The 23,974-nt window shown below is 33.4% G+C and overlaps 2 protein-coding genes across 6 annotated transcripts; one reads left to right on the top strand and one right to left on the bottom strand.

Annotated features, from left to right (window-relative positions):
• Window positions 1-31: 31 nt before the first annotated feature.
• On the top strand, window positions 32-18,884 carry LOC106054701 (translation factor Guf1, mitochondrial-like). Of its 5 annotated transcripts, none has more exons than XM_056039742.1 (18): window positions 32-48; window positions 5,292-5,452; window positions 5,724-5,850; window positions 6,666-6,811; window positions 7,936-8,016; window positions 8,261-8,422; window positions 8,596-8,660; window positions 9,392-9,504; window positions 10,315-10,405; window positions 10,876-11,005; window positions 11,719-11,828; window positions 12,821-12,948; window positions 13,488-13,558; window positions 13,795-13,896; window positions 14,656-14,789; window positions 16,025-16,070; window positions 16,554-16,766; window positions 17,896-18,884. In XM_056039742.1, the coding sequence occupies exons 2-18, from the start codon at window positions 5,312-5,314 to the stop codon at window positions 18,019-18,021; spliced, it is 1,986 nt and encodes a 661-aa protein (XP_055895717.1). In that variant the 5' UTR covers window positions 32-48; window positions 5,292-5,311; the 3' UTR covers window positions 18,022-18,884. The 5 variants fall into 5 exon arrangements, with proteins under 5 accessions (XP_055895717.1, XP_055895714.1, XP_055895716.1 ...); XM_056039739.1 differs by lacking the exon at window positions 32-48 and adding an exon at window positions 89-340; XM_056039741.1 differs by lacking the exon at window positions 32-48 and adding an exon at window positions 89-345.
• A 544-nt stretch (window positions 18,885-19,428) lies between these two features.
• LOC106054728 (anaphase-promoting complex subunit 15B-like) lies at window positions 19,429-23,788 on the bottom strand. The gene is made up of 4 exons (XM_013210723.2): window positions 23,505-23,788; window positions 22,420-22,476; window positions 21,733-21,859; window positions 19,429-19,665 (listed from the first exon to the last, which is right to left on the bottom strand). Exons 1-4 carry the CDS (start codon window positions 23,625-23,627, stop codon window positions 19,661-19,663), a joined length of 312 nt encoding a protein of 103 aa, XP_013066177.1. The 5' UTR covers window positions 23,628-23,788; the 3' UTR covers window positions 19,429-19,660.
• Window positions 23,789-23,974: the final 186 nt, after the last annotated feature.

The following is a 23,974-nucleotide window of genomic DNA, read 5'->3' as shown; positions in this document are numbered from 1 at the left end:
CAAATATTCTGGTCTATAATGTTATAACTGTTCTGTTTAAAAAACGGGGTAAGTGGCTAAGTAAAAGAACATGTAAAATGTGCACACAAAAAATAGTACGAACAAAATAGCAAAGGAGGTCGACGAAAGATATAGAATATAGACTAGATCTATACTTAATAATAATATAGTCTTTTAGTTAGAGATCTAGTCTAGATGATTATGATAGATCTAGAAGCAGATAGATCCTAGATCTAGATATTGATACACATGGAAATATAAATATATTATAAACTAGATGCATAACACGTAGACTCTTGTGACTTGTCGTAGGACGTATTCATTCATCTTCTTTTTTGAAGTAACGTCTGTAGTTTTCTAATCACTAATGTAAATGTAGACAGTATTTTATAAGATAGTAATTAGATAGACTCTAGTATAATCTATATAAATATAATTATATAGTCTATGTTCTGTAGTCACAGATTAATAATAAATTACTGTAGACGTTACTAATTAATAATGATAATAACGAGACTGTCTTGATCAAGGTAGACATTTATAACTTTTATTTCCGTCCCATTCTTTGCTTTCGCATAAAACATAAACAACAAACAATGACGTAATATCTTCTAATATTAACACATCCTTCCTTTTGAAGCTATCATCACATCCTTCCTTTTAAAGTTCTTAATACTTATATTTACAAGGAATTTTGACAACTCTACCACTTCTGGTTGTCTTGACCGGCACAGCAAATTCTCTAGCTGTTGGTTTATAATTGTCTGTTTCTTTTGTTCTAACAGTTTGCTGTTCATTGTCTTCGTCTGTGTCATAGTACCCAGAGATGTCTTCTTCGTAGCTCTTGTTTAAAAACCGTTGATTTCGTCTGTATGTTTTCCCATCATTTGTCTTTATGATGTAAGATCTGGGTGATGGATGTTTCTTAATGACGACTGCTTTCTGCCATGTTTGTCCTAGACGAACTCTCACCTTCTCCCCGACAGAGTAGTCTTTAGGTAACCTTGCTTTTGCATCGTACCTCACTTTGCTTTTCCTCTGTCGTTCGTTGAGTAATGTCTCTGCATTTTCAGCTACCAATGGTTTCAATAGTTTGGGATCAGTTGGAATGATGTCCCTGAGTCTTCTACTCATCAGCAGTTGTGATGGCGAATAAAGCAGTCCGCTTATCGGAGTATTTCTATACTCGAGCATAGCGAGATATGGATCTTTCCCACTATTGTAGGCTTTGTTGAATATCTGCTTTACGATACCAACATACACCTCACTTTGTCCATTTGATTGAGGGTATCTGGGACTTGATGTTGTTATCTTGAAACCCCATTCAGAGGCAAACTCTCTATATTGATAGCTATTGAATGGCATATTGTCGCTCACTATTTCTTCTGGTATGCCATGTCTAGCAAAAATACCTTTCATTGCCCTGATAACACATTCTGCTGTTTTGTTCTCTAGTCGTTTTATTTCAGGATATTTGGAGAAATAGTCCACAACAAGCAAATAGTCATTGTTTCGCCATTCAAACAAATCTGTCGCAACCTTTTTCCATGGTCTGTCTGGTACAGCATGAGGTAGCAATTTTTCCTTCACATTATTTCTTTTGAACGTTGCACATGTTGCGCATTTCATTATTGTCGAAAAAATATCTTTGGACAATCCTAGCCAAAACACACTCTGTTTTGCCTTCGATCTGGTTTTATCAAGACCAAAATGACCTATGTGCAACTTGTCGAGAATTTCATTTCTCATACTTAAAGGAATTATAATTCTGTTCTCATAAAACAATATTCCATTCTCTTCATGAATACTGTCTTTAAATGACCAATACACTTTCACTGTTTCATGAACTTGAGTTTTTATCTTTGGCCAACCTTCTCTGACATAATTCATTACAAGTTTTAATTTAGCATCAGATTCAGTTTTCCTTCTAATTTCAATAATCTTCTGATCACTTCCCGGAAATTGTGCTGTTGCGCTATGAATTCTCATGACCATGTCATCATTTGAATTTGATTGTTCTTGACCATTGATGTACGCATGCGATAACGTATCAGCTATTTGCATTTTTGAACCTGGAGTGTAAGTTACTGTTAATTGATATCTCAACAGTCTTAACATCATCAACTGAAGTCTTGGTGAAATCTTATGTAAAGGCTTAGTCACAATAGTTTGCAAAGGTTTGTGATCTGATTGTACAGTCACAGTTCTTCCAAAAATATAATGGTGAAAATGTTCAGCTGCAAACACTATAGCTAACATTTCCTTTTCTATTTGTGCATATCTGCACTCTGTTTCTGTCAATGATCTTGACGTATACGCAACTGGTTTGTCTTCTTGCATTAAACATGCTCCCAACCCTTTAGAAGAAGCATCACACTGAATAGTATCTGGCTTTTCAGGGTTAAACAATTGCAGAACTGGAGCTTCACTAAGTGTTTTCTTTATTAGTTGGAAAGCATTTTCTTGCTCTGCATTCCACTGCCACAATACATCTTTCTTTAGCAATTCACGCAATGGACTGGTAATTGTTGACATGTTTGGAATGAAACTTGACAGAAAGTTCAACATCCCTAACAGTCTTTGAATTCCTGTTCGATCTGTTGGTGCTGGCATCTCCATTATTGCTTTGATTTTAGCTGGATCTGGACGAATACCATCTGCCCCAATTTGTCTTCCGAGATAATTAACAATGAAAGTTTATATTGTATCTTGTTCTTGTTGAACTTTACATTGTTCTTTCTAGCTCTCTCCAAAACATTTTCAAAAATTTGATCATGTTCTTTTTCATCTTTTGCTGCAATCAGCATGTCATCTGACATGATATGTACACCTGGGATGTCTCCGAATACTTGATAAGCACGTTTCTGTAATACTTCACTAGCTGAGGATATACCAAAAGGCATTCTCAAGAATCTGTATCTTCCAAACGGAGTATTGAATGTACATAAATAAGAGCTTGGTTCATCCAACTCAACTTGCCAAAATGCATCCCTTTGATCAAGTATACTAAACACTTTTGCTGCTCCCAGTGAACTATTGATTTGATCAAATGTTGGTATAGTGAAATGTTCTCTCATTATATATTTGTTCAGTTCTCGGGGATCTAAACACAACCTCAAAGAATTATCTTTCTTCTTTGCTATAACCAAGTTATAAACCCATTCTGTTGGTTCATCAACTTCTGTGATCACTCCATCTTGTTGCATTTGTGTGAGTTTTCTTTTTAATTCTTCATAGAGTGATGGTGCAACTCTGCGCGCACATTGAATAACTGGTTTTGCATCTGACGTCAGTTTAATGTGATACTTCATTTTGTATGTACAGAGTCCTTCGAATACTTGATTATATTTTTTCATCAACACTCGTGGAGCTGCTTGACATCGTGTACTTCGACATTTCTCTTTGCCTCAATTAGTTTTAAAGCAATAGATGTCTTCAGTCCTAGTATAGGATTTATACTTTTCTTGATCACGTACAGATCATCTTTAACTTCTACATCACCGACTTTAAATGTGACCGATGCAACTCCCTTCAGTTCTAATGCTTCATCCCCCAATGCTCGTAGGGTAGTATTTGAATTCTTTAACTGAGTATCAGTTTCTAAATTGTTCCAAGTTGACTCTGATACCACATTAGCTTGTGCTCCTGTGTCAATCTTCATTTTGACTATTTTTCCCATAATATTGACATCAACCATCCAAACTTTGACATTGCTGTCAGTACCAATTGCCTCAAACCACAACTTATTTCTTGGCTTGACTGACTTTCATCTTCCAGTAAATCAACAGCCTTGAAGTGTTTCGACCGACATTTTACAGCGAAATGATTTCTTTTTTTACATTTTCGGCATGTCTGTCCGAATGCTGGGCAATTGTATTTTCCATGAGATCCACCACAAGATCTGCAATCTCTAATGAAACTTGTTACATGATTCTTTGCCATATTTTCCTGTGAGGTTTTGACTGGCTTTCTATCTTCTGTCTTCTTTAATTAATTAGCAGCATCCACATGTAGTCCTTTCATATCTATCATTTGGTTCTGGGTATGCTCGTCAGCACGAATTATGCTTGCTGCTTTCTCTAAAGTTAAGTCTACATCTCTCAGAAGTCTCTCTCTCACTCGATCCGACTGTATGCCACATACCAATCGATCTCTGATGAGTTCATCTCGAAGGTTGTCAAACTTGCATTCTTTTGCCAAATTCTTTAACTCAATATAATACTGTTCAAACGTTTCTCCGTCTTTCTGCTTTCTTGAAAAGAATTTAAATCTGTCATACACAGTGTTGGACTTAGGCAAAAAATAATTCTGAAACCTTTCAATGAGTTTGTCTACAGTCTCATCTTCACATACTTGAAAAGTATTGTAGATGTCTCGAGCGGGTTCACCGATCAGGTGTAACAATAAAGCTTTCTTCACTGGCTCGGGCTTCGTATTTTTTCAGTGGCAACCATAAACAGTTCAAAACTTTGTCTCCATTTTTTCCATCTTTCAGATAGATTACCGTCTAGTGACAACGGTTTAGGAGGATCGAATAATTCCATTATTCGTACAGATTCTAGATTCTATGTCTAGATCTAGATCTAACAACATGAACTAACGACACCACAAATAAAATGTACTTTTAGCAATTTAGAAACCACTAGATCTAGAGATCTACCTGTTACCAGCACTTTAAAGCAATGTGACACTAGATTTGACACCTAATCTAACACCAGATCTGACACAAGATCTGAAACCAAAACTGACACCATGTTCTGTAGTCACAGATTAATAATAAATTACTGTAGACGTTACTAATTAATAATGATAATAACGAGACTGTCTTGATCAAGGTAGACATATATAACTTTTATTTCCGTCCCATTCTTTGCTTTCGCATAAAACATAAACAACAAACAATGACGTAATATCTTCTAATATTAACACAGTCTATAAATATACTTAATACTATATTTCATCGGCGTAGCCGGGGGGGGGGGGTTGCACGGGGCTTTTGTGCCTCCTCTTGTGGCTGGTGAGACATCCTATGTGCTGCACAATGGGCATGGTCTAGGGATCACTAGCTCTAATTTAGCCTCAGGGATTTCTCACAAACATAAATTTCCCCGTGTTTGAATACCCAATGCTCTGCCATCCCAGGCTGTCTCCTGGCTGTCTTTTTTTTACATTTTCAAGTGCTGCTTAAATGTATTTATTGTTGTAGCATATAATCTAATTATAGTCCTATTTCATTGTTTTATGAACTCTTTATTATGTTTTGTATAAAAACATTTCATATTTTTCTTCAGTTCACTGGTAGTTGTTTGAGATGTCTGGGTCCTTGTTTTGGCAAAGGCTGTTTCTTCACAGATGGCAAAGACAGATGAAGTATTTGACTAAAATCACTAGTAAAAATGCTCTAAATAAAAACTTACAGCACAGGCACATATCAACCACACTGCAGTTACTGGTAATGAAAATAAACCTAATGCTCAATAAGACATTTACTTTTAAAATTGATCATTTGTCTACTGAATATTATTATATTCATCATTCGTAAAGCAAATAATAGACAATAAAAGATTATTATAATTAATAGCGAAAAATGTATTAAATGAAAATTTTGTATTTCTATTTTGTTTAAACATTTAGTTATTTATAATCAGTAGGCCTACTACTTAGATTAACTTGCTTCCCTAAGCCAGATTGTTTTAAAAATAATTATTATTAAAACATTTCAGAATCAGAGTAAACCACTTCAGTTTGACTTAAGCAGCTTCCCAGTTGAAAATATTAGAAACTTTTGCATCATAGCACATGTGGATCATGGGAAAAGTACACTAGCAGATAGACTTTTAGAAATAACAGGTATGTTAGAGCTGGATGTTTTCAAATAGAGTTGGGTATTTTTAAAGTCATTGTGGTCTAACGTGTATTTAACTTGACATCTCTTGAGCTTCTTCATTTTTATTAAGATAATCATTCTTATAGTTAAGTTGAACTGTAAAGAGGTTTCTAGATCATGAAGTTGTCGCAGTAAACATTTAAAAAAAAAATCTAAGTTCCCCTTTCAGACCTTGCAATCTATAGAGCAGACGATGTAAAGGTCATCAGTTACTGTGGCTGACGGTTAATGTGGGTGTCATTTTGGCCAACACAACGACCAACCGCCTTCACTTTCCTCAACTAATGTCAAAGTCGTTAGAGTTTGGTGGAGCATCGTAAAAATCCTGAAATTGTTAATCCCCATGTTAGGAAGCCAAGTGTTTTACTCCTTGGCCACCAAGCCCTAAGTTCCCAATATAATTTGTCTTTTGAAGAGGCAATCTGGGACTAGTATATCAGTCAGGCCTCTTGATTATGTATCAACTTTCGTTAACATGATTAGTACTTTGTGTTGACATTCCACAGGGGAATTGTTTAATTGTGCTAATTTATATTCCATAATGTGTTGGTGTCTCATATTCTGACCACTATATTTTCATTCTTCTGCTTTTGCTGAGAATGTGTTGCAAGGAAATAAATAATAAATTATAGCTTTTTTATAGTGCTACTTTCATACTTATAACATGCTCAGAACGCGTTCTATCTCACATTTTAAGTTTATCTTTTTATTTGTCTGATTTACTTTTGACTTTATTGCTAATGCTTTTAAAATGGACTCATTCATACGGAACAATTAGGAACAATACCAAAGGGGAACAACCAGCAGGTCCTTGACAAACTGCCTGTCGAGAGAGAAAGGGGAATAACTGTTAAAGCTCAAACAGCCAGTTTAATTTATAGATACAATGATCAAGATTACTTACTTAACCTGATTGATACACCAGTAAGTGGGTTTCTTTATTGTTTGATTCATACACAAAATGTTTCTATTGATTTGCTATAGGCTAAATACAAAGTTCTTTTATTCCTTTTGAACATTTTTAGTTTTTATTGAGCATCAGGGTTTAGAAATATGAACAAAAGTTTATGCTAACACTTATGTAAAGTTCCACTTTCAGACCTTGCAATCTATAAGGCAGATGATGTAAAGGTCATCTGTTTCTGTGGCCCACGGTTTCAGAAAATATGAAATAAAGTTTATGCTAACATGCATGTAAAGATCCCCTTTCAGACCTTGGAATCTATAAAACAGAATATATAAATGTCATCTGTTTCTATGGCCTTCGGTTAATGAAGGTGCCATGTGACTAGCACAATTACCAACCATCTTTTTATTTATATTTATTTATAGCTTTTATATAGTGCTACCTTCATGCTTATAGCATGCTCCAAGCGCTTTAGTCCAATCTCATTTGTGGACCAGTGGGGGGGGAGGGGGTATCTAGGAATTGGTTTTCCGTGCTGCCTTTAGGCGTTCAGTAAACACAACTCTGCCTGAGTCGGGTGTCGAACCTCGAGCCCCCTTCTAGGTAGCCAAGCCAAGTTCAAGCGCACTTAGCCTCTCGACCATGCTTTACTTTTACCCAACTATTGTCAGTTACCCATTAGAACTGGGTTGACTCAGCTAGAGGCACCCTAAAGATCATGAAATTTAAAATACCATGTGCCATGGTCAAATACACAGATGAACAAACATATCATTTGGTTACCAAAAACAACGCAAAAGTAATCTTTTCTTTTGCCAACTGCTTTCATTCACTGTGGATCAATGATTCTCACATTTGTTTTGGTTATTATGACACTGCTCTGAAATCATTAGTTTAAAATACTGTAAAACCAGGGGGATTTTCTGAGGGAATGGTTTCCTGACCATATTAGCAGTTTGAAATTATTTTTTTTTAATTTGTTTTTTTAGAATCTTTAGACAACAAGATGTTTAATATCATTATGTATGGCCTGAGAACAACTTCTTAAGAAAGTTCAAAATTTATTGTCACAAGCAGACTAAGTGAATTAAGAAAAGTATCCACATACTAGTGCTAATGTAAGCCCTTTTTTTTTTTTCAGGGTCATGTTGATTTTCATTATGAAGTTTCACGTTCTCTAGCTGCTTGTCAAGGAGTTATCTTACTTGTTGATGCTAACCAGGTTAGTAAAGCATGTCATATGTCACTTCCTGACATTTGAGGGCATTTTATTTTATTTGAGCCCAAAACTACAGTAGTACATAATACCATGAATTATATTTCTGAACAAAATATCTTAGGATTTTTTTATTTTTTTTTTATTTCTAATAAAATGTATTTCTATATACAATGTTTTGAATTTTCATTTTTTTTTAAATCTGAATAATTTTTGTGAATATTTTTTAATGATTTAAATTTTATTGCAGGGAGTTCAGGCTCAGACTGTTGCCAACTTTTATTTAGCTTTTGAGGCTGAACTAACTATAATTCCCGTTTTAAACAAAATTGATTTGAAAAATGCGCAAGTGGAAGTTGTATCAGACCAGATTCACAACCTGTTTGACTTGGACAAGAAAGATATCTTAAAGGTAAATGAACTCAAAGTAGGAATTAAAATGAATCCCTTGTAATGTAGCATGACTTGATCTCATTGCTAGAGACTATATTCTTATCAACTTAATAAGCAGGTCAAGTAAACACTTCAGCGGCTGTGTTTCACTGGTTTCCACCTCATGCATATTCATTTTGATTTTTTATTCAGATTTCTGCTAAACAAGGAACAGGTGTGGAGGAAGTTTTGAAGGCAGTCATTGAGAGGATACCTTGGTGAGTCAATTAGATGTCATCTCTAGATATAACTCACTTAGATACCCTCTTAAAAAAAAGAATAATAAATAATGGCAAAGTCTTCAATTCTAAAGATTAAGGATGAGTGCTGTGTTTCACATGACTACTTAGATCCAGTAGCAGCCTGCACATCTAATGCAGACAAAGCCACTCTCTGTTGGGAAATCTATATAAGTTTTATTTTAGTTTTCTGTGCCTTTCTTAAGGGCTTTTCTTTCCTTTCAAAATAGAACTCTTTATTTCCTTAAGTCATGTCTTAGATGCCCTCTTAAAGTATAACTCAATTTATTCTCTTTAGTCATGTCTTAGATGCCTTCTCAAAAGATAACTCAATTTATTCTCTTATGTCATGATTCGGATGCCTTCTCAAAATATATCTCATGACCTTAGATGAGAAATTGCACTGCACTGATCCTTTAGCTTTGGAATTGAAGACTTTGCCATTATTTATTATTATTTATTTTGAGAGGTTTTCTCAGTGAATTATATCTAGAAATGATATCTAGTTGAGTTATAGTTTTGAGAGAATATCTTAGTTGTGCTTTAAGATACAGTGCCTCGTGTTTTTTTTAAATTTGTATAGGAAGTCATTGATAGGCTTAGATTTTTAAATATAATAATCATGTGAAACAAAATTAACTAGCACTGAATTACTCTCAAAACATGTTCTGACTTTGATTAACAAGTTGTTTTTTTTCTTTTGTCTTCAGTCCCAAATTTGATAAAACCAAGCCACTTAGAGCTTTTGTTTTTGACTCTTGGTATGATCGCTTCAAAGGAGTGGTAGCCCATTTTGCCATTTGTGATGGTATTATTAAAGAAGGTAGTCACTAGTATTCAGTAAAGTCATTAACTATTTATACTGTTAATACATAGTATTAAGTACATTGTATTGAAAGCTGAGGAAAAGACAATGAAAAACAATCTTGCGTGTAGTGTTGTAGACATAAATAGGTTATCATCATCTAGCCCTTTGGTGTACATATTTTAATGAATTTAACTTAGTATAAAGATCCTTCATAATAAACATTTTAACAAGTTTTTCTTAGCATTTAGATACACTTGAAGTAAGTGATACGTCTTTAGTTGTTTTTTTTACATTGATTTGGCAAATTTTGCTACAAGTTTAATTATGGATGTCTCACAGTTGATTAGTGAAGTAGAGAAAATGTCTACAAAAGGTTCAGCCTGATGTTAGGCCCACTGTTAAAGACTTGGCCATAAACTTTGGGTAGTTAGTATGTTCCCCTTTCAGGCCTTGCCATCTATAGGGCAGATGATGTATATGTCATCTGTTTCTGTGGCCCACGGTTAATGAGGGTGTGATGTGGCCAGCACAACGACCAACCCCCTTTACTTTTCCCCAACTAATGTCAGGTACCCATTAGAGCTGGGTGGACTGAGAGGCGCCCAAAGATCCTGAAATTTAAAATCCCAGTCTTCACTAGGATTCGAACCGTGAACCCCCGGTTTGGAAGCCAAGCCCTTTACTGATCAACGAACCCACCTCCTGTCATTGGGTAGGTGTCTGAAAATCTTGCCCACTTGATGCAATCTTATATATTTTAGTAGATCTAGAAAAAAATGTTATGGATTTATTGTAATTGTTTACAGACTTCATTGTTACTTACAGGTGATAGAATATTGTGTAACAGCACAAAGAAAAATTATGAGGTAACTGAAATTGGCATTATGTACCCAGATCAAGTTTCTACCGGGGTTTTGTGAGTTCCTTTTATATTTCCTGAATTTAAACAAACTCACTCAAAGGACATAGCTGTAATTCTATTTTGACCATAGTTTTAATCCTGATATAATGCTCTAAAATACTATCTAATTGAAACGAGTGGCTATAATTTGACCATAGATTTAACCCATTGTTTTAGGATTTGTTTGTTCTTCAAACAAAATAATGTCTGTTAATTAGTTATAGCTGGAGAATATAATATTTGAGTATTAACTACACATAGAGCCACCTAAAAGGTCCAAGAAAACATAGCACACAATGCTTGAAAGGGTATTTTCACAAAAACATCAATTTTTTCACACGTATAAGCATTATCTGCAGCTGTTGTTCATAGAGGCTAACTTCAGAAAGCTTAATACAACTCTATATTCTATTAAACTAAAAAGAAGCTCTGTATTCTATTATTATGTAGAAAATTTATTTTTTTTGGCATATCTTATTGAATAGGTTTGCTGGCCAGGTAGGCTATGCCATGATGAACATGAAGAATACAGATGAGGCTAAAATTGGGGACACCTTCTATCATGAAAATCAAACAGTCAAACCTCTGCCAGGGTTTAAAGAAGCAATTCCAATGGTAAGATTGACTAGCTGCTTGTTTTAATTCTCTTGTGTGTTTTGGTTGTTTTTTTTTTGTTTAGAAAAAAAAATCCTAATATGTATACATAATAATAATAATTATTTTATTTATAAAGCGCTGTTAACAAACAAAATGTAGGCTCAAGGTGCTCTGATAACATTACAAACATAAACACAAGAGATAAAATGACAAACTAATCTAAAACAGTTTTAAACAGATAGTTCTTAATATTCTTCTTGAATGTAGTGTACTTTACACATTTACCAGCTATAAATTACTTAAAACAGATAGTTTTTAATGTTCTTCTTGAATGTAGTGTACTTGACACATTTACCAGCTATAAATTACTTAAAACAGATAGTTTTTAATGTTCTTCTTGAATGTAGTGTACTTGACACATTTACCAGCTATAAATTACTTAAAACAGATAGTTTTTAATGTTCTTCTTGAATGTAGTGTACTTGACTCATTTACCAGCTATAAATTACTTAAAACAGATAGTTTTTAATGTTCTTCTTGAATGTAGTGTACTTGACACATTTACCAGCTATAAATTACTTATCCATTTGACATCAAGGGAAGTCTCTTTTTGTACAACAATAAAAATCTTAACTTACTCACAAATCCAAAACATACACAGGGAAATGTCAAATACAATCTGTACTACATAACAACAATAATAAAATAATGAAAATAGAAAAACATTGCAGGTTTTTGCTGGGATGTTTCCAATGGAGCATTCAGAGTTCCTTCAGTTGAAAAGTGCAATAGAGAAATTAACTTTAAATGATCGCAGTGTGCAAGTTCGAATGGACAGTAGGTAAGTTTTATTAAAAGAAATGTTGTACTACAACTAAAGTTTTTTTTTTGTGTGCGTTTTTTTTTTTTTTTGGCTGGTAACTCCAGGTTAAAAACCAGAATGTTGAAGGGGTGCTTGAAATATGTAAAACTTGTACTTTTCAATTAACTGAGATTTCCTCAAATAACATTGAAATATGTGTTTAACCATTTCACAACTAGAGTCGCCGGCTGTTTCCTCTACTGGTAGACAACTAGAGTAGTCGGCAATTTAGTTTTAACTTTTTGGGTTGTTTCCTTAATTTACCTGCTAGTTTTTAAATAACTATGTATACCTTTACAAACCTAAGAGAGCGATAGTGCAGCTATTTTCAGGTGTTTAGTTGGTATCTGTTGGAAGAGATTTTTATGATTTTTTAAAAATGGATGCTACATCCAGTATTGATTATGTTAGGTGCAATCGATCAGGAAATCTGAATTCAGCTAAATCTGACGTGATATTTTAATGTTTTTGAGCTCTGTAGACCTATTTGTGACTTGAAACATGATGCTATTCCCTTGGTCTGTTTTTCTATTATTTCATTTGTGAACAGATATGAGGTTTGCGTGCCGTTGTCACTTTATACGTTTTCATATCTGTCACGTCATTTGTGGTTTTTTGTATGTGGAAAGTTCTTGTTTTCTAATTGAAAAAGAGTATATGTAATCATAATACATTTCGAAATTAGGATCAGTAAAGCAGTCTTAGACTAAGTATAAATCAACTTTTACCTTCCACCATCTGAAATTGTCTAGTTGCGCATCACACTTGGGACTCTAAGGCCAGCAAAAGTGAACAGAAGCTCCCTTCCACCAGCCTGAAGTGGGCTAGAACTTGGCTACAACTTTCTCTTTTTTCTTTTCTAATTCCTTTTTTTTTTTTTTTAAATATCTTAACCCCTTTTCTCAGGTTTTTTTTTTCAGCTGAACTTACGAAAGTAAGTAACTAAATTGTGCTTTGTTATTTTTGTTTAGTCCAGTGTTAGGTCAAGGTTACAGACTTGGTTTTCTGGGTCTCCTACACATGGAGGTCTTCAACCAAAGATTAGAGCAAGAGTTTGATGCCTCTGTTATAATCACTGCACCGAATATAGCATTTAAAGGTTGGAGTAGTTTCCTTTAGTCCTTGTAGCAGTTTTTTAAGTTAAGAGGTGTTTTTTTTTTTTAATTTTGTATATTATCCTAAACTGCCTCACACAATGGTGTGGATACTCTTGGTAAACTACATGTTACCAGCAAGCCAAAAAAATATTTTTTTGACATTTTGGCATTTAGCTGATTGATAAAGTATATCATCTGGGACATGCATTTTCAAAATCTGGATGTTCTTTTTCCTTTGTGAAATTAAATGTTACTATCAGATGTTGCTTACAGCGCAAATCCTATACAACTATAGTTTGATGTTTTTATGTTGTAGCAGAATACTGAGAAAAGTTCAAACTGCGAGACATTTTTAATCAGTTGAACATGAGCTTCAAACTAGTCTAATTGATGACTTTAAAAAATGTAGTGTCAATAGTATTAAGTTAAACTTTCCATTTTTAAAAGCCTATGACTTGCGTTATTGTCATAAATCAACTTTTAGAAAGTGTTTTTGAAGAGTTTTTCTAAAATGTGTCTGTTTTTATTCGTAACTTTCCAGTAAAAATAAAAGGTGAAAAGAATATCAAACAGTATGGCTCAGAAGAACTTCTTGTTTTGAATCCGTGTCTGGTAAGTCTGTTGAATTGTGTATCGAGTTTCTTCCAATAGATTAATGTAATAGGAGCAAACCAGTTTATTTATAAAGTTCCAAATTTAAAATTACTTTTGAAAACATGAATATAACCTTAGAATAATTTCATTGGTGAGAGATGTCTAGTATAGTCAAAGTATGTTGAATTTAATGATTTCCTTTTAGTTTATTCTCTCTCTTGATTTCACAAACAAGTCTTTTGTTTCCTTGACAGATGCCCAGTATAGATATCATCACTGAATACCAAGAACCAATGGTTAATGGGACCATCATCTCACCTGCTGAGTATATCAATTCCATCACCGAACTATGTCTTGTGAGTTAACAAACACCATGCCTTATTATTGTAGAACAGGAAGTTATTCATGGTCAGTAGTCAATAGTGAAATAAGTCCAGACCTCACCTTATAAATACAAATCCTGGATCCTCCAACAAAACCCAAGATTTTGTGAAGTTTGGATTTGGATATGAGAACCACAGTAGTTCTTAAGTATTAGTTGTCTTCATGTATTTGTGTAGATGTCTCTTATGACAAAAAGGAATTCATAATATCAGTAAAAAGACTAAATTTTGATAAGGTTTAAACAAAACTACTTTCTTTATTCAGACTCAACTAGTTATGTATCCACAAAAAAAAAAAAACTCTTAAGATTTAAAATACTTAATTGTATTCACAATCAACAATGTCAGCATAATTTAATCACTTGGTCAACATGCCTTTTATATTAAAAAAAAAGTAAAGTTCCCCTTTCAGACCTTGTGTTCTATAGGGCAAATGATGTAAAGGTCATCTGTTTCTGTGGCCCACGGTCACGGTTAACAAGGGTATTGTGTGGCCAGCACAACGACCAACCGCCTTTACTTTTCTTTAACTAATGTCAGGTACCCATTAGAGCTGGGTGGACTCAAAGGCGCCCGAAGATCCCAAAATTAAAAATCCCAGTCTTCACCAGGATTCGACTTCGGTCCCCGGTTTGGAAGCCAAGCGCTTTACCGTTCAGCCACCGCGCCTCACCTTTTATATTGAAAATAATTATATATTTTGTTCAAATGACATTTCCTATCTCTTGACAGAACCATCGAGGACGTTTGAAAGACCAGTCCTACATTGATGATACCAGAGTCTTGTTTAAAGTTTTGTTTCCACTCTCTGAAATCCTCGTGGATTTCTTTGATAAGCTCAAATCTCTGTCTTCAGGTTACGCCAGGCAAGTATCTCTGATAGACTTCTATATAAAGTTACTAAGTTGAATCAAGTGATGTGTACAGAGAAATCTTTGTAACTGTGAAAGAGAAAAATTATAACCAGGCCAGCCAAATGATTTAATTTTAGTACTCCCATTTCAACACTTTTTTTTTTAATAGTTTTTTTTTTTTGTGGTTAATTAAATCCAGAAAAAACAATTAAATTTAATTTTATCTTTGCAGTCCAGTCCAGTGAACAAGTTATGAGGGCATGCATTATTTTAGTTACCTCATTGAAAACTTTGTATCTCCCTTTCTAAAGCCTCTTATAAAAACCTTTAGTGCCTAAATTAATATTTAAGGTTACAGCGCATTCTATTTTATTTCTATAACATGTCCTATGAAAGTGGTTATACATACTAGGTATAAAAAGTTTATAATGACAACACAGTCTGTTAAAAGGTTTCTGTTATGATTTGATTAAACAATGGCAGAGGTCTGCATAGGAGAGTGAGCTGTATAGTTATGAGGTAGGAAGAAATTAGTGATAATTATTTGATGCACTCACCTATATCAAAGATGCATATACTTTTAAATCTGAATTTGAATCTATTAAAAGTTGATGGACTTTAGAAAAATTTGGTGTCTCTTTTTATGCATTATTTACCAAAAAAAAAAAACACTTGTCAATGTCATGTTGTGTTAACTCTTTCTCTCCTAACTGACGATACCAGCGTTGATTCCACCAGAATGTTATAAATAATTACGGAGAGAAAGAGTTAAAACACCTCGTAAGACATCCACTTGACTTACAAACTCTGAATCCCCTTTTAAAATGGAGAGATAGATTTTAGATGGCTACCTGGTCATTTGTTATGCGCTTTTGACTGTCATCTGAATGGTACTGGTTTGAAACCCAGCCCAAGGCATCCGGAGTGATCCTAGTGACTACATTAATGTTATGCCTGTGGTTCTACCTTGTTGTATACGTATTTTACAAGCTTGACCTCTTTTGATATTATATCAGTATTATAAAACAGGCTGTCCGGTTGTGTGGTATGTGCACTGGACTGTAGTTCTGTCATCTTGATGGTCCCAGGTTCATACTCAGATCCTGTGTCATTCTGCAGAAGGTTTGGACTAGGAAGTAGATAATCTTCAACTATGAAGGAACATCCAAAATGTATAACATTTTACAAACAAATGTAATTTAAGTTTCTGACACACACAAATTTAGATCTGTATTTTGCTTTTTCAGTTTTGACTATGAAGATGCTGGTTTTGAGATCACTGACTTGGTTAAGGTAAGCTCCAGTTAAACATAGTTTAAATAAACTTATATTGAAATAATAAATATACAAGCAACATTCTGGGATTATATCTTGTTTTCTTAGGTACAAAAACAAAAAGCAATAAAGTTTTTAGTCCTTCTGCCAAATGTTTTGAAATTCAGACATTAACATTGGGGACTGCCTGGTTATGTAGTTTGCTTTTCAGACCTTTGGTCAGGATAATCTTGGGTTTGAACCCAGCCTTCAGGAGGCTTGGGATACGATGTAATAATCTTCATTTCTGATTGTCTAAAACTTGTAAGTCAAACCAAATCAATTCAGTTTTTTTTTATCGGAAGTGCAAACCTCATTATCAGTGAGAAATTAATTCTCATGATAGATTACTAACTTGAGGGGTGGGGACTCGTTAATATAGACCCTTGCAATGCCCCCAAATGATCAAAAAGACTTTTGGAAAGTATGCACTGCTTTGAGGCTTGTTTTTATTTTTTTCAGGTGGACTTTACATTAAATGGTCGTGAGGTGGAGGAGCTGACTTTAATATGTCATGTCTCCAGAGCTAGAGATATGGCTAAAAGAGTCTGTGAGAGACTTAAAGCGACCATTCCCCGACAGCAGTTTGTGATCGCTGTTCAGGGTAAAGTGAATCAGAAGGTCATTGCCAGGGAAGACATCAAGGCCTACAGAAAAGATGTGACAGCTAAATGTGTAAGTTGAGTGTTTCATGACAGTCCAAAGTAATCATAAACTAATACTAATAATATTAACATAAAACACAAGAAACATATTATTTGTTTCTTAAAGCATAATTTAGAATGCAGCTTTACTGGGTTTTTTTGTGTGTTATTTCTTGGGTTAATATAGCGACAGTACATAAGATATTTTGTAGTGGTCATATATACTTGGTTGTTTACAAAGGCCGCTGGATACACATTTGAGACCAATCCACTGTATCTTCTGGGGACAGATGTAGGCGGCGAAAAGAAAATCTTAGTTGACCACTGGTGGACAATGATTATGCATGCCGTGGATGTGGCAAAATATGTTAGTCACAGCTTGGGCTGCGTAGTGTTATAGACTTTACTGGGAATTTGACGAGATTATAATTAGACTATTTTAGATGGACATAGGAATTATGGGATATTAACTAAATACGATTATGGGATAGATTTTAACGATCAACAAAGACTCATCTACTACTCCTAGGGACGAGAAATCAGCTTTTAGTAACTGTCGACATTTGGACTGTGCCCCTTCATATTGGATTAAAGTTGTGTATTAAGATTCATACAGTTTTCTTAAGTATTTTTTACAAAATTGTTGTATGTTGTTGGTGGTTGAATGAACTCCATCTAGACCTAAATCTACTCTACATCTATTAACTAAACAACCCACAACAGTAGCCATGAGAAATACTGCATTCCTCATTAATCTTTGGACATGAAGACAAACCTTATTATTATTATTATTATTATATACTCTGTTGTGACTTGCAAGGTTATCCCATTCCTGGTTTATTAAAGCACAATGCACATTCCTCGTCCCATATGCTAGGACAAATTTGTACAAATACTCCTTCTTCCCTAGTGCTATTAGAGCATGGAATGGGTTGCCTGAGCTAGCCAGGAAAACCATTGACTTGGCAGAATTTAAGTCACTGGTTAATATGCATGACTAAATGCATGACGCGTAGGATGTAATCATCTTCTTTTTTGAAGTAACGTCTGTAATATATAAGATAAGATAATGCAAGTCTACTGATGTTTTGCTGAAAATAAAACTATATAGGTTTAATGATTTTTGTGGCTTAACATGTTTGTTTATTTCTCCCTAACAGTATGGTGGTGACATCACAAGAAAGATGAAGCTTTTAAAAAGCCAAGCAGAAGGAAAGAAAAAACTTCGAATGATTGGAAACATTGAAATACCAAAAGATGCCTTTATAAAAATACTTCAGAAGTGATGGGATGCTAGATACTTAGGGTTTGAGATACGTTTGTATCAAATGAATGTGTACATAAGTTATTTTAATGTATTTTAAGGAAATTCAACAGTATGTCTGTTAATAAATCAAAGTTAGGGTTTGAGATACGTTTGTATCAAATGAATGTGTACATAAGTTATTTTAATGTATTTTAAGGAAATTCAACAGTATGTCTGTTAATAAATCAAAGTTAGGGTTTGAGATATGTTTGTATCAAATAAATGTATACATAAGTTATTTTAATGTATTTTAAGGAAATTCAACAGTATGTCTGTTAATAAATCAAAGTTAGGGTTTGAGATATGTGTGTATCAAATAAATGTATACATAAGTTATTTTAATGTATTTTAAGGAAATACAACAGTATGTCTGTTAATAAATCAAAGTTAGGGTTTATTTTGAGATATGTGTGTATCAAATAAATGAATGTATACATGAAGTTATTTTAATGTATTTTAAGGAAATTCAACAGTATGTCTGTTAATAAATCAAAGTTAGGGTTTGAGATATGTTTGTATCAAATAAATGTATACATAAGTTATTTTAATGTATTTTAAGGAAATTCAACAGTATGTCTGTTAATAAATCAAAGTTAGGGTTTGAGATATGTGTGTATCAAATAAATGTATACATAAGTTATTTTAATGTATTTTAAGGAAATACAACAGTATGTCTGTTAATAAATCAAAGTTAGGGTTTATTTTGAGATATGTGTGTATCAAATAAATGAATGTATACATGAAGTTATTTTAATGTATTTTAAGGAAATTATTCAACAGTATGTCTGTTAATAAATCAAAGATGACAACAGTTGAATATTTTTAATAAAATGGATTTAGAAATTATTTTTTTTTGCTTTTTTTTTTGTATTAGGTAATATTTATTATTGTCTTATGGTAAAAAAATAATAATTTTCTATCCAGAGCTGACTTAATGGTACTTTTAAAAGGGTGGGAAAAATTTGAATGCACTTGCATTACTCTCAATAAAACTCTTAATTTTTACCTGGTACATTCATTCGAGTGCTGCTAACATGTTGCATTGAGTAATTTATATGTTGTCTTTACATACTTGTTAATCTTGTCTAAGTCATATACAAAGGTAAAGATAACTCCTTTCAAATCTTTGAGGGCAGACGAGGACAAGCTTGTCTGTTTCTATGGCCAATGGTTAAAGTGGATGCCATATAGCCAGCACAATGAACAACCACCTTTACTTCCCCCAACATGTCAGATACCCATTAGAGCTGAGTCAACTTAGGGACATCCTAAAAAATCCTGAAGTTTAAAATCTCTTAGTTCTAATTCACAATTCCTAGTGTATTTTGTATCTTTTATTAAAACACTTAATTAATTAAATCTAGAGCCATAAACACACTTGTTAGAGTGAAGTGAAACATGTTTATTCATAAATCCATTTCTCACTAGACATTTTAGAATTGAGCTACGGTGAAACATGAAACAAAACTTGACCAGTCCAAGACACAATCATAATCATTTAAACCATAATTATAAGTACAATCTTTCCAATAAATATTCATACTCTGATATCCCTATGTACAAGATAAAGTAGATCGCTGTATGCAGCTCACAGACTTCCACAAAACTTTCAAGTCAAACTAATCTGCAATAAAAACAAAAATTAGTTTATATTATGAAACAGATTTGACTTGCAAATACAAGAGATTAGTTTCTTATCAAGTATATGTAGTATACATGAACCAAACAGACCATCTCCAAGAAACTAGAATTGAGAAAAACATGACTAAAGATTAGGTCAGCGGAACAGAGCATTAGAGAAATGGACTGTTCTATAAGGTATAAGTTTACTGTCGTGATAAATTAATGCCAGTAAAATATTCTTTGGCTTTAATGATTTTGTAAGGTTTTTTTATTCCAATGTTCATCAATTCTTTTTAAAAGATAGTTCTTTTGCCAACAGAAGATTGAGAAATTCAATAATATACTAAATAGTTTTTTGTTCTAAATTTTATAATATGACTCCTTCAAAAGCTCCAATTCTCCCTAATCCTTGGAGCTTTTTTTTTTAAATGCATTAACTCTCTCAACCCAACATTGCTATTCTTTTTTTCAACTAGAAAGTAAAAAATTTATAGTCTCTAAGTGTTACAGTTTTGCATGATGGAATCAGCTTGGTAAGATTTTCTTTGGCTTAGCTTAGCTCCTGTCATTGTGAATAATCTGAACGGCACAGTTGTAAAAGACTAAATCCTTTGCAAAAAATATTTTCTGTCTTAGTACAATTCTTATACTACAAAATGCCAGCAAATGTTTTGCATTTTTCTAATGTCTTATTAATTTTAACAAATTATCTTAAAGTCTATATTTTTTTTAATGTTCTAAGTTGTGTGGCTTTACTTTAAACCACTTTGAATGCCCCTCCCTAATCCACCTTAAGCAGACCCTACTACCACTACAGCCCTAACATAACCAACACCCTGTATGGCAGTGCTGAACAACTGACGAGAAGAGCAAACTATTTTTCCTTGGCAAAGTCTGCAAAAGAGCTTACAGCTCAGCAGCAAAAAGCTGGCTAGAAGTAGAAGAGACTTTACTTGATAAAAAAGATTTCAAAATATAAGTAGCAGTTTTTGAGAAATTTCTCAAAATAGAAAAAACATTAAAATCATTTCAAATCTTAATCCTTCATGTAGAATAAATCCAGAGTTTGTTTTTTATAAAGATGAGATTCTTAAGAAAGTGCTAACACATTACACACTAACAAAACATTTCCAATGACAAAGTTTGTGACAAGATTTAAATGTATATTTGCATCCAATGATGACATGCTAACAATAAAGACACCAATTTGAATGATATGGTCACATCATAAGTGTATCAAAACAGTGTATCAAAACACACAGCTAGCTTTCAAGCATGATTGAGACAAATGTAAACACACCTTAATCAACTGCAGGGTGCAAACAGCATAAAAAAAACAACAACTCATCTCTTAAGTCCGAGTTAGAAAATACAAACCTTTTTGGACACCTGATTTATCTAGTCTAGTGAAATCAGGACTCACTAAAGAAAGTCATTCTTAAAGTACAAAAAAAAAAACAAAAGGAGGCTAACTAAATGGCGAGAAAAGAAAATCAAGAAAAGAAATGAGGTAGACTTAGTGAAACTTAATGAAAGACAATAGGAATGGAGGCATCTGTCGCCAGGATGCTTTTAGAGTGCAGCAATTCACCCAAGTGAAGGTAACATGAAAAGAAACAAAACTTTCAGTAACATTCTTCTTCTTCTAGCAAGCTTTATTGCTGCTGAGCTGTGAGCTCTTTTGCAGACTGTGCCAAGGAAAACAAGTGTGCTGTTTTCTTCAGTTGTTCAGCACTGCCATACAGGGTGTTGGTTATGTTGGGCTGTAGTGGAAGTAGGGTCTGCCTAAGGTGGATTAGGGAGGGGCATTCAAAGAGGATATGGTTTACGGTTTCAAAGGGGTGGGTGCAGTGTCTGCAAAGTGGGAGTTGTGTGGAGTTTATTTTGTTCAGGTGGTAATTTAATAGTTGTGTGTGTTCAGTAACATAAAAGCTTCTCTAATGGAAGCTCAACACTCCCTATAGCTGGCTACTATGTTACAAATGTTATGTTCAACATTGCCAACAACTGGCAACTAAGTTACAAATTGTATGTTTAATATTGCCAATAGCTGGCAACTAAGACTCACATGTACTAGCCTCGTCATTTGAATCTCTTTCATCCATCATGTCTGTATCTGGATCATCATTTGTATCACTCTCTTCTTCCTCCTCACACTCCTCTTCATCGTCCTCTTCCTCTTCTTCTTCCAAATGCTATGAATATTTTAGAAATGTGATAATAATGTATTCAAATTGAGTCTTTGTAAGGCATATGCCAATTTTTTTTTTCTTCTATTACAACTAAAAGCCACTATAACGTGAGGCTATGATGACACTTGAAAAGGAAATATTCCATTTACATGGTGTATAGATCTCTACATAGTATATAATTAAACAATAGTTAATTCTAAATACATAATGCATTTACTCTAAACAATGTTTGCTTTTATAGAAGTTATATCAATATCACAGAATTATATTTAAGTAGCAAGATGGATACCACATCTATATCTGTAACTCTTTCATATTTATATAAATCATATATAAAAAAAACATATAATAAAAAAAAAAAACCATTAAAAAAAAAACAACATAAAAAAGAAAAGAAAAAAAAAAGGAAGTATAGGGGTAAGCTATCTTGATGTATCATTACTTGTTCACCTATAACAGTTATTTGTTTTCAGTTATAATGTACCAATAGCATTAGGATTAACTGCTTTGTACTTAACACATTGTGTAGACACTTATTTCTGAGTAATTAACAAGCAACTTACTTCGGATGATTTGCCAATAGGAACAATGTTGTTATCTTTCTGTGCAATAGCAATCATCTGAAGATATAACAAATAAACGCTTAACACAAAAGTGTAATTTTGTTTAATTGGCTAAAAGTTGTGTAAATCTAAGCTGTGACTAATAAACAAATTTAAAAAAAATATTTTATAATCAATTCTGTTACTCAAGGTTATTAATAAACCTATCATTTCAGCCCTGGGATGTGTGGTCGAGAGGCTAAGTACACTTGGACTTGGCTTAATTACCTATCAAAGAAGCTCAAGGTTCAAAACCCGACTTGAGCAGTAAGTTGTGTCTACTGAGCTCCTAAAGCCAGCACAGAAAACCTCCCAGATACTTTTTTTTCCTCTATTGACTCTAGCCCTAGCAACAGATTAGGAATAGCAAAATTAACAGCTCTACTAATGATTAGTAAAATTTAGTAGAATTTCTATCTAGACCTAGATCTATGAGCCATAGTATGGGTATTAGTAAGTATTACTATGATAATCATATACTATATTGTATCTATATAATATTCATCTAGTCACTAGTCTATATCTGGGATCTTCTGATGATGTATTACAAGAGAGTCTTGCTAGATGATGTATAGACTAGTATATATATTAAATTAAATATATATATAGAGAGAGATCTAGTATCATCTATGTTCTATCTAGAATTAAAAGCAAAATGATAATTTTTATTTTTGTAAGATACAGATGACAATAGTTGAATAGTCAATAATTCAATAGTCAGAGCTCAGGCACAGTGCAAGTCATTTAATTGATTTAATTATTGTTGCAACTATTACTATTGAAGTATTGACAATTGAAGCATTTTTGAGTCAATCCTCATTTTAGTCATTAATGAAATGAGTAACACATCACAATTGATTTGAAGAAGTAGATCTACAAACCCAAGTTTGGTGTTTCAGTCATCAGTCAACACATCACAATTGATTGCAAGTACAAATAAGAAATACTACAAACCCAAGTTTGGTGTTTCAGTCATCAGTCAACGCATCACAATTGATTTGAAGTACAAATATTCAAATAACAAATAGAATCTAGCTACTACAAACCCAAGTTTGATGTTTCTGTTCTAGCAGAGCAAGTTCGTTTTCATCATCTCTCGGCTTGTCAATGCTGAACCACAGAGAATCCTCCACTCTAGGTAATGAAGAAGGAAAATAAGGGTTTGACATTTTGTTTGACTAATGAATAGTCTATAACCTCTAGATCTAGATTCTTTTGATAACAAGTTGATCAAGAATCGGTATCTAGATCTAGTCTAGATTCTAGCACTACCACATATCTGATTGTTTATAAACATTTGAAAGTGTGTAATCTTAGTTGTCTAAACATATCTAAATACCGAAACATTCATTGTTACAGACGTTCCATCCAAATGTGAATATTAAAAGAAGATTAGATTATATTAGAATTCTTGGTCTATATAATATATATTTTTAATAATGAGACTAGTAATATATAGAAAAAGATCTATATATTTATTATGCAAGGAAAAATCTAGATCTAGACTAAATCTAAG

Source organism: Biomphalaria glabrata, chromosome 8 (genome assembly GCF_947242115.1).
Source record: "Biomphalaria glabrata chromosome 8, xgBioGlab47.1, whole genome shotgun sequence".
NCBI classification, from domain to species: domain Eukaryota; kingdom Metazoa; phylum Mollusca; class Gastropoda; family Planorbidae; genus Biomphalaria; species Biomphalaria glabrata.
This window is presented reverse-complemented; position numbering and strand designations above follow the sequence as displayed.

Bases quoted from the DNA above. Each gene is read 5' to 3' on its own strand.
- LOC106054701 (XM_056039742.1), top strand. From the start codon at position 5,312: ATGTCTGGGTCCTTGTTTTGGCAAAGGCTGTTTCTTCACAGATGGCAA. The intron at 9,505-10,314 runs GTAGTCACTAGT...TGTTACTTACAG, and splicing joins TGATGGTATTATTAAAGAAG to GTGATAGAATATTGTGTAAC. The intron at 14,790-16,024 runs GCAAGTATCTCT...TTGCTTTTTCAG, and splicing joins CTGTCTTCAGGTTACGCCAG to TTTTGACTATGAAGATGCTG.
- LOC106054728 (XM_013210723.2), bottom strand. From the start codon at position 23,627: ATGTCAAACCCTTATTTTCCTTCTTCATTACCTAGAGTGGAGGATTCT. The intron at 22,477-23,504 runs GTTTGTAGTAGC...TTATATCTTCAG, and splicing joins AACAGAAACATCAAACTTGG to ATGATTGCTATTGCACAGAA. The intron at 21,860-22,419 runs GTAAGTTGCTTG...AAATATTCATAG, and splicing joins CTATTGGCAAATCATCCGAA to CATTTGGAAGAAGAAGAGGA.